A 10,635-nucleotide genomic window follows, 5' to 3' on the forward strand; every position below is an offset into this window, starting at 1 on the left:
TTAATGGTTTTTAAACTCTCTTTTACTAATTCAGAAAAACCACTTTGAGTATTCGAATGGTGAATGTGGAGCAAAGAAGATCAAAAATAACAAGTACCTCAAGGTAAAATTTCGTATTCTTCCCCCATGCTTGTAAAAACACCTTCTGGTTTATGCTGTATCATAGCAACTGAAAGTAGCTGTTGTTAAAAAGAAGTAATTTCTCCACTGTCAAAATCTGTGACCGCTGGTTCAAGACAGTGATTGAAAGCCCCCGCCCCCAGTACAAGCCTAGGAGGTCCAAGGAGGGATGCAGCACAGAAATATTTGATTGTGTGGGGGGGTCGCCGTTATTTTATGCTTTGGGGAGTAAGAGGCTCCAAACGTCAGAGCAAGTCACGCTGTCCTTCCTGCTGCTGCAGGGCTCTTCCAGCTGGAGCTTATCCCACTGGGAGCGGAGGGCTGTGCCTGTTCGTGGTACCCTTCCTGTCCGTTGGGGACCTGACCGCCAGATTCTTTCCCCCGATTTTTAATTCAGAAACAACGCTGTCATTCATGCTTCCTCTCCCTTTGCTTATGGTTACGTGTTACACCTCAAATACTGGATTTTACTGCCGTGATGCAAATTGTGGATGTAGGAAAGAATGTCTTTCACCCTGTTCTCTTGAACAGGCTACGCACAGTCACGGCTCTGAGCAGTGGGTAAAGCTTGCCTGTCTTCAATGAGTAGCTCTCCTCCTAAATATGATCTTTACAATTTAGATGAGTTACCAGCACTGGTACACCACACACATGACATTCAATAATCCTTAATTCTGGACTCCATTGTACGCACTTTTCTTGTTTTCCCAAGACCAACTCCTCAGTGTTAACATCTGTAACGTTAGTGCAAAGGGGCACAGTACGAGGGGTTCAGTATTACTACTTCTGAAAAGGAGTTGTTACTTGGTACCAAAGGCTCACTTGTAGCTGCTTTACGGCATGTTCTGAGCCTAGGAAACCAATTCTGAGAGTCCTGTTTCACCAGGGAATGACAAAAACTCCCCCATGGTGTATTCAACACTTTTTGCTATCTGTTTCCTCACAGCTTCTGACAAATATTTACTTATTGAGACCTAAACATGTAGAGCTTTAGCTTAAGTGTGAACTCTTGATGCTAGAGGGTAAGACTGTGTTGTGTTACAGCTGGAGTCTGTCCTGCATGCTGCACTCTTCAGGTGTCTCTCATCTGAAAACTATTGCCAGCTTTCCAGCAACATATTTCAAGTAAGAGTAATGGTTTGATTTTGCTTCTTGAAAACTGTTAATCGTTTTTTTTTTCCTTGTATTATATGACAGAAGACAGAAAGAGAACCTTCCTCCTTTGTCCTGCTCACAGTAGGAAGCAAGACTCATAAAAGCAAGGTGAGGTTGTTTGACTCTTCTGCTTGCTTTAAATACCACCTGTTTTGTGGGTGACCACCTCCAAGTAGCCCCTAGAAGGGGACAGGACCACTCTAGCTGTGTGAACAGCTGAGGTTATGGTGCTGACTGCAGAGGCCAGGAGGCGGGGACCAACCAGCATGGGGAAGCACAGACTTCAGCTTTCCTTTTCCCTTGCTGCCAGTACCTGTCACCTGGCAGAAGGAACTGTTTTATGAAGCAGCCTCAGGAGGAGCCCCCTGGGTGGTTTGTGTGCTCTTTCATCCTTTAAGTGGATGGCACTGAAGCTGTCCCCTCCCACTCTTCCCACAAGCTCTACACCCCTCAAACTGCCCCTCTAGCTTTCTTACCCTTCCCTGCCAGCTTGCTGCAGTTTTGGGAGCTGGCTCTGGGTGTCTGCGGGCTGGAAGCTGACTCTCTGGGCGGAGAGGTGGGAGGAAGGGAGCAGTGCCTTGCTGCAGGTGGGGCAGGCTGCTGGTCCAGGCAACACCGGTTGGGAACTGCAGCTCGCCTGACTCGTTCGTCAGCGTTTCCACACCTCACAGAGCTTGTCCTGGTTTTGCCAGAGACTTTGCTTGTGCGCACTTCTGACCTGGAAATTTCACTCTCTTTTTACAGCTTGGGGACAGGAAGGTCACTGTGACCCTCTCTGGTTACAGTATTCCCCCCCTGTGTCACAGTATTCTTTGCTGCTTAAAGAATAAGCTAATACAAATGCCACAATCTTCTTGTTGCAGACCTGCAATTTCAGCAAAGATCCCACGTGGGGCCAGGCTTTCACCTTCTTTGTCCACAGTGCTGATTCCCAGTCACTGCATGTTGAGGTAAGAGAAAAGCCTTTCCTTTGGAAAGCCAGTGTACATTCACAGGGAGACACCTCCTTCATAGTGGATGTGATCTCAGTGCAGGTTGTATCCGTCTGCATGTACAGGGGTCCTCTGACTTAAGAAGTGGAAGGAGCACCTGTTTTTGCACAGGCAGCTCTCTGTTAGGTGATGCTGTTATCCACCTTTGTTCTAGGATCATATCACATGTAATATCTTGGTGCAAAACATGGGACATTTGTGGCTGAAAATTGCAAAGGAGGTTTTAGACAGATCTGCATGCAGGAAGGCTGTGAATATTTTGCTGTCGGAAATCAGAGTGCTCATAATCCTCAGCCAGAGTGTATCTCTTCACCTTGGTATTTAGGCTCCTTATGAAGTCCTGTATCTCACTGCCTTACATTAAAGTCACAGCCAGTTCTGCGGCTGTTCTCTGGGCTGCAGAAGTGCATATTAAGAAGTGCAAACTTAGAAGGCATATTGAGGCTAGAAAGGCTAAACTATTACTATAAAAAAAAGTTTAAAAATTGTGAGGGTGTAGATCAGTTGTCATTCTAGCTGCCTAGGACATTTTCTGCAGGGCAAGTAAGGAAATTCAAGTAAATTCTAGGGCCTATATTTTCTGCTAGGGCAGTTTCTTCTCTGTGTAGTTAGAGATGGGATTTTTACTTCAAACATAGTAATTTGTTATACTTCTGAAATATTGGCGTCACCTATTCAGAAGTAACTACTCTTCATAATATGTCCTGAAGTAAATTAGCTTATTTTGGTCTGTCTGAAATACCTTCTTTGCTGTTCCCAGCTTTCCAGCTTGTCTTCTAATAAAAACAACATATTTTTCCTAGATAAAAGACAAGGATCGGGATAGTGCCCTGGGAACTTCAGTGGTATGTCTCTCCCACTTACTTAAGGACCCAAACATGACTCTGGATCAGAGATTTCAGCTGGATCATTCCAGCTCAGACAGCTTCATTAAGATGAAACTTGTGTTGCGGGTAAGTTGTTCTTTGCCATATTCACCTGACTTCCCCAGTGGAAGTTTCCAATTCTAACCAGGCAAAAGAGAAAACGTGGGAGAGGAGAAATGCAGCCTTGCTTCACAGATGAGTAGAAGGCAGAAGTGTGACAAAGTCGTTAACTGCAGTTAAAAGTGCACGTTGGAGCTGAGAGCTCTCCCCTGAGGCTTCCTAAAACTTAGTGCAGTGGCATTGCCAAAAGCCTTTTCATGATGTTAAAGAGTGGGGCTGAGAAAATCTAAGCTGGGAAATCAAACCAGCAAGGTTGTGAGAAACACTAATGCTTGGGAATTGTTTTCTCACGGTGTTCTGGATCAGTGTTCAGACGCTTAAATATGTACACAGGAGGAAAAGGAAACACAGTGTCATAGCTAGTCCCGTAGGCCTCCTTCATCTCTAATGGCATTTCCTGCTTTTTAAGACCAGTAGCGTTGTGGTGAAATTTCATCCTAGGTGGTAATGCTGGTGTGAACGCCAGTGTTTTGGGAGCAGTGCTCATTTCTCTCCCTCATGGTTTTTAGGCCTTGAATGTTGAGGAACCCGATCCACAGAGCGTCAAGGCTGGTGGCAATGCCTCGAAGCAAGGTCCTGTGCGTGTCACGGAGAAGGGTGGAAACCAGCAGAAGTTTGTCTCGCCACCAAAACCAGAAGTCTCAAAAGTACCTCCTGTGAGCAAAGACGCTGCCGTGCTTGAATCCCTGCCAAAAAAGGACAGCAGTGAAGACCTGGACACAAATGACAGTTCAGCAGTGCCTGTAGCAAGTGAAACTATTGCTGGCCTTAATGAGACGGAGAGCGAGCAAAAGCCTGAGCATCACCTGTCGTCAGCACTGCATACCAGAGCAGTGGTAGTGCCTACGCTGCCGATTGTGGAGGAACTGAGGCTTGCACCCAGCGTTACTTCCCTGGGTTCTCTGCCTTCTTCTTGCTTTGAACTAAGTAGCAGCAATCTGGACCTTCATAAGTAGGTGGTTCTCCCAGCTGAACTGTTCTCCTCTTGAGAAGGTTTTGTTTTTATAGGTTGCTGTTGCATAAGTTGAGTTCGAGTCATTTGGAGTCTTGAGTCTCAAATCACTTTACAAAGAACTGGCCTAAGTCAACCGCAAACAATTACAGGGGTGATGTCTGATCGAATGTAACGTGAATGTGTGTCCTTCTCTGGCTGTCCTAAGGGGTGCTGCATGTGTTGGTCTTGTATTGTTTAAGTGGCTCTCATACAGAATATCCTAGGTCCCATAACACTCATGAGTTTAATACCGAAGGTGCCTTTCAACAGGAGATTGGGAGTCTGCGTTGTCCCACTGCTGTACAAACACAAACTTGTGATAAGCGTATCTGGCTGCTTCAAGTTTTGGATGCCTAAAGTTTTGAGACTCTCATGATGCTGTGAACAAACTTATCCTAGAAAAATTTGCTTGTGTGCGCCCTTCCTGTAGTGTTAAGTATCAGGCTGTGGGTATTCTGCTCTGCAAAGGGGGGGTGGAGGGCTGGGTCTGTCCCTCCAAGGGCACAGACTGGAGCTAGTAGAATTAATGAATAGAAGCAGCAAGGAAGGTCTGTCTCAATTAAGAGAGCATCAGAGTTATCAGCTTAAACATCAAACCCAGGTACAGCTGTTCAATTTAATACTTGTATACTGGCATGTAAGTGAGGTCCTGTTCAGAGCTAGAGAATAAGACATTGTTAGAACATTTTAAAACGATGTCTTGGATTTGAAACCACTTTGGTAAAACGCAGATTGAGATATAAAAAGGGTCCCATTTTACATATACAAGCATCCTTGAAGGAGTTGTGTACAAAGAACGTACAAAACACATGCTGGTCTGTACTTTATTGCTCCATCTACAACAGGCCAATTAGGTGTTTTTTTGGCTATGTATGCTTTGGGTCTTGGGGCAGGTACCTGTACAGAAGTCAGGCTGGGCAGTGCTGGCACTAACAAGTGTTGTTTCTGGGGTCCAGCTGCTTTCTAGAAAGTAAACCATAAGATGCCAGGAAGAGGAACAGTGCCCTGAAAGTTGCTTCTAGTGAAAAACGCATCAGCAGCTTCTGGAGCTCATGTACTGTTTCGTGCTGCTAGGTCTGTGCATCTGGTCTGTTAAATAGCTGTGTTTAAAAGCTTTTCCTGTGCAACTGTCTTACAGCGGGACTGAAATGCCTCTGGGAGAGATTCAGCTCACGGTGCGTTATGCTTCAATACGGCAGAGTCTCGTCGTGCTGGTGAATGGCTGCAGGTAATGCTGACAATTGCTCGCCTCTCTGTAAAGGGAAGGGCTCCCTGAGCTTGCATCAGGCGTTCAGTAAAGCTGGAGCAGAACCGTGCAGAGCATAAGCTGCCCAGCCGAGATGCCTGGCTGTAGGCTGACCTCAATCTGCACAGCCTCCCTAAGCCCAGGCAGGTGGAAGCCACCAGCTCTGGTCAGTGTCAGCAGCGGGTCTGTGACAGCGGCCAGCCTCCTGTGCTTGCTGCAGCAGGGATGCTGTAACTTTCATCCAAAACTTCCTCTGAACACCACTGACAACTGACACATGTCCTGGGATGTCTGAAGGAGGCGTTGTGACAAGGATTGATGTCTGTGACTGAATTTGCAAGTGTTAATTTAGGAACCCCGTAAGTGGCCACACATTCAGTAGTGAATTTTTTTTTGAGCTTCACATCCTTAAGGCTTTAATCTCTTTGTTTCAACTCCAAAGATAAATGCTGTTGGCCCATGAATCCAGGAAGGGTGGCTCCGATTTTAAGAGAGACAAGGAATTAAAATATACCTGGGGAGAAGGTGTCTTGCTTGTGAACACTGTATTTCTTTTAACAGAAACTTAGTACCCAATTCCAATCGTGGGGTAGATCCTTATGTCCGAATATACCTGCTTCCAGATAGAAGATGGACGAGCAGGAAGAAGACTTCCGTTAAGAAAAAAACTCTGAACCCCCAATATGATGAAAAGTAAGAAAATGTTAATCATGATTGCAGCTGACATAGTTACTATCTCTGTATAAAAAGGAAGGGCTCACATAAGGTATGCACCTGGTGCACCTGAACAACTGTCCCATGAATATTTGCGGGTCTTCTGAAAAAATGGCACTTTAACTGTGATTTGCAATTCCTTGGGGCTGGCTTTACTCCACATACAGTATCGTCCCATCCTCCCACCCCCTTCCCTGATCCTAGCAGGTGCAGGCTGCTCTTGCTTCTTTCCTCGCAGACATTCCCCTAACCATGCCCTGTCACTGCAGAGACAGTGTGAGTGCTGGTGGAAGCAAGTTAAAACGTTGCCACCTCTTTGCCAGTTGCCACATCCACAGCTCTGCCCTGGTAAAGGAATGTGTGCTGTACAAAGCCAGTCACAGTAGAGCTGGTCTGAGAAGCGGTGTTAGTCCAGTATTTAGATAAAGGTACAAATAATTGGTGAAAATACACGAATATTGGGTGAGCCTGGATAATTAACTTTTTGTTTCATTGTTAGGTCCTTTCTGTGCGTGTCTGTAGGTCAGAAATGGAGAAAAAAACTTTAAAATGTTTCCTATTAGCACTCCAAACACTAGTCACTCCAGCTGTGGGGTTTGCTTCAGCCTATCCTGGTGAGCTCCCCTGGCAGGTACTCCACTTAGTGCCAGCGCAGCTGTTGGGAGCAGCATCCTTCTCATCCCCCGTTGGCATGTCCTGCACATCCTCAATTACCTATAATAGGTTGAGCAAGACTTAGCTCCAAAACACATTACCTGTTTTACGACTCTGACTTAAGGAAAAACTATTCGGGTGGGCAGAACCTAAACGATTTCGCATGGACAAAATTGACCTGACATTTGCTGGTGTGTGCCAGAGCCGTGAGTCAGCGCCATTAAGAATTTAATTGCCACAGGTTTCTTTCTTTGTCTTCTCTTAATGTGGTATAAGCCTACTTTGTAAACTTGGGGGGGGGTGGCTCAGCTATTTCCTCTGAGTAATAAAGGTTGCATGGAAAATATGCTGATCTTCCATGAAGGGGAAAACCGATTGGAAATGGCATTTCATTATGGATGCACGTTTTCCTTCATCCCGCTGGCACGGTGAACAGTCTGACCAGCAGAGTGTCATAGTCTTTTGTAAGGCTTGGAAGAAATATATATATATTTGTTTACAATATTAATAAAACTAACTATAGAATTACCTTTTCTGTTCCGAGAGAGTAACCCGTGTTCGCATGTGGATTGTAGTCAGCTCTCCAAAATTGTGCTAAAATATGCTGTGGTTGGGCAACAACGTTCTCAAGGCTTACAATTGGGCTGTAATGCCTTCTCAAACTGTGGGTGTGATTCGCTTCCTGTAAAGGTCATTGTCTGAAGCTACGGTCCTTCTCTGTTGGAATTGCTGTATTTTGGCCACTGATGCTTACAGGATTTCAAGTTTTGACTTAAAACATTTCTTTCCAAATTTTTCTTTTAGGTTTGAATTTTTTGAATCTTTGGAAGATGTCAAGAAAAGGACACTAGATGTTGCAGTGAAAAACAGCAGGCCATTCATTTCACAAGAAAAAAAGGAGCTGGGGAAGGTAAGATTAAACCAGTGGCATGACTTGTTTAAGAGCTGAAGAGTTTGAGACATTCCTGTAATCCTGAACTGCAGAACTAGCAACCTGGAAACAACTTCCTGCCAAATTTTTCTCTGATATCAGGCCATATCCCTGTGGAAGCTGACGTGGTTTCATGTGATTGATCTGCCACCCTGCTTCCTTTGAGAGTGCTCCTGAAATAAAAATGCGTTTCCTGGGATCCCCTGCTGCCTGCCTGGGGAATAGCTCCAGTAGTTCAAACATGAAGCTGAGAAAGACGAGATTAAAACAGAGAAGTTGCTGACAATACCTGAAGTTTTCTGTGAACAGCTTTGCTTCTGTGAACAGTAAACGTGAATCCTGTCTTCAGTGATAGATACATTTCAAAAAATGCTATTAAGAAACTGAGCTTTAGAGATGAGGCTGGCTGATGCCTGTGTCTCAGGAATGCAGGAAGCTCGTCTGCCTTGAGCCTGGGCTGCAGCCCTAGACCTTTAAAGTGGAACTGACTTGGAGTGCTAGATTAGCTAACCAACTTGTATTAAATATATATATATATAAATTTTTAAAAAAAATGTTTTTTAAAGGTGCGGATTGACTTGTCGCAGGAGGACTTAATCAAAGGGTTTGCACAATGGTAAGTTTGTTTCAACTTCACACTTTACACCCTGGCTAATGGCTTTGCTCAGAGTTGGTGTGGTGGTGTTGGGGTGGTGGTAGAAGGGCTGCGCGTTTTGGTGAGCAACAATCGTAGCTTACCTGCAAATGCAGGACTAACTTGAACTAATCTGATAGTTTTATCTAAAGTTTATGTAAATCTGGTTAGCAGTGTGATCCCTACCCTGTGAAATGGTTTTAATAAGAGGCCTATATGTCAATTATTCTCAGTCTTCAGCATATTTTAAATTACATAAAAGCCACTGGGATACATAAGAATTATGTTTATTAAAGTAAACCTGCAACAAATAACTTGGATAAGGATCCTAACTAAATTAACACTCTGATCAGCAATATATATGTATGATAAAATGTTAATTACAAAGCACTTATATAAACTGTTTTAATAAGCCACTTACAGTTCTGCTTGTATGGTCATTGTGGTTCAGACGTCAACCTTAAGTATTGGTCTGAGGCAAAGACTGAGAACCAGTGCTTCTTCCTTCTAAGTCTCTAGTTAGTACCAGTCGCACTTCCTCCTTTATCCGTCACTGAAGGAGACCAAGGAATGCGGTGTGTGTAGTCTAGTAGCTTGCCACTGGTGTGGGCAGCAGCATAGGAAAACCAAGTTCCCCATGCCCAGCTCGTGTGCGTCTCACGGAAGCGTATGGCAATAGGAGAAGACTGACTCATCCAGCGTTCCCAGTAAAGAGCTGAAGTTTGAGGCCATCTCTGAAGCCTCCTTCACCACGCTGCCTGTGAAGTGCAAGCAATAAAGCATTGCCACTTAAAAAGTCAAAGCCTTAAACTGCTTGCTTATTGTATGTTTTGCAGGTATGAGCTGACAAGAAGTAGACGCAAGAAAAATTGATTTCTTCTCATGTACATAAGTTACTAATTTTTAAAATTTATATTGACTGTATATATCTATTTTGTAGTTAAAGTGTTTTAAAACAGTCACTGCAAACTTGAAGCCAGCTGCTGCTTAGGACATGTAAATTTAATGATCCTACTCAGAGACTAGTTCTTCGTGATGTAAAAAAAAAAAAGTGGAAATTACTTCTCTCTAAATAACAAATCATTTATATTTGCTGTTTCTGGTATATCTCCCCCAAAGAACTGGTAAATATGAATATGCTCTTAAGGAAGCATACCTAGAGAAGATTGCCAGCTATCTGTGATTACTTTGTTCACAGCGTCATTTCCACAAGAGCCTATTCATGTTGTTTTAACAATATCTGAAAGCATTGTACTTTTAAAAGAATAATTTTTTAAACAGCATCCTTCATCTGACCCATTCAAATAAACTGTTTAAGACTAATAAGTTGTTTTTGAGAAACTAAAAAATTGATATTCCACTTCTGAAAAGTATCTTATGCAAAACCACAGCCACAACCTGCTATGAGCTTCCAGAAGCAGGGAGATTAGTTTACCAAGATGTCATTAAGGTTTTAGTTTGTGATGCCTTAACACGTTTTGTTCTTTGTTATATCTCTCTTACATTTCAACATCTCATAAGCCTTGATAGTAAAGCATTCTGCCTGAGGACCAGCAGAGTTTTGTAAAACTAAGCTTTATTAATATTGGAGCAAAATATACCAAAATATTTTTTGAAGCTTTGTGTATTTGTTTGTTTACAATAAACTTTGAAATGTCTTGCTTAAGGAAGTTGAACTATGCCCTTCTGTAGAATATGAACATGGTAACTTCAACTGCATGCTAGGCAAAAAAAAAACATAAGTCACCACCTGAAGTAGGTTTAAAATATTTTCAGCCTAGATCACATGAGTTCAGCCTGTCTCAATCCATAACCAGAAACAACACTGGCAGAACAGCTGTTTGCAGCACAAAGCAGGAAGCCTGAAATCATGTAAGTACTTGAAAAGAGGATAGTCACTAACTCAAATCCCAAACTTACCTGAAGAGGTAAGCAGTATTTTTAAAATAAGCTCTCCAGCCAACCAAGGTAATGATGGAAGTGTCGCTGTTAAGGCAGTTAGAGCATCTGTACCTCATACTTACCCTTTTGAGTGCAGCTGGTACAGTCAGTGATTTTGTTTGTTTTCTGGCTTTGTGCTGGGTTCAGTTTCCTAGATCAGTACAGTGTCTGTTGGTTCTCTCTCTGAGACTGAGCAGACCAGTTGTTTGCCATTATTTAAATTTTTCTTAAATTGACCATGAGACAAGAATTCAGAGAAATGAAGGAA

General features: G+C 43.4%; 1 protein-coding gene across 2 annotated transcripts in view; it reads left to right on the forward strand.

Moving 5' to 3' along the window:
- ESYT3 (extended synaptotagmin 3) overlaps nt 1-10,092 on the forward strand; it is a 32,440-nt gene extending 22,348 nt beyond the window's left edge. For both annotated transcript variants that reach the window (XM_083841175.1, XM_083841174.1), the window contains exons 14-23: nt 35-103; nt 1,318-1,383; nt 2,139-2,225; nt 3,071-3,220; nt 3,763-4,205; nt 5,386-5,475; nt 6,055-6,186; nt 7,666-7,771; nt 8,359-8,408; nt 9,263-10,092. In XM_083841175.1, coding sequence (XP_083697301.1) covers nt 35-103; nt 1,318-1,383; nt 2,139-2,225; nt 3,071-3,220; nt 3,763-4,205; nt 5,386-5,475; nt 6,055-6,186; nt 7,666-7,771; nt 8,359-8,408; nt 9,263-9,299 — 1,230 coding nt within the window. In that variant the 3' untranslated portion in view covers nt 9,300-10,092. The remainder of the gene's footprint in view (nt 1-34; nt 104-1,317; nt 1,384-2,138; nt 2,226-3,070; nt 3,221-3,762; nt 4,206-5,385; nt 5,476-6,054; nt 6,187-7,665; nt 7,772-8,358; nt 8,409-9,262) is intronic.
- Nucleotides 10,093-10,635: the final 543 nt, after the last annotated feature.

The sequence above is a fragment of the Anser anser genome, assembly GCF_964211835.1.
Source record: "Anser anser genome assembly, chromosome: 6".
Lineage (NCBI taxonomy): Eukaryota > Metazoa > Chordata > Aves > Anseriformes > Anatidae > Anser > Anser anser.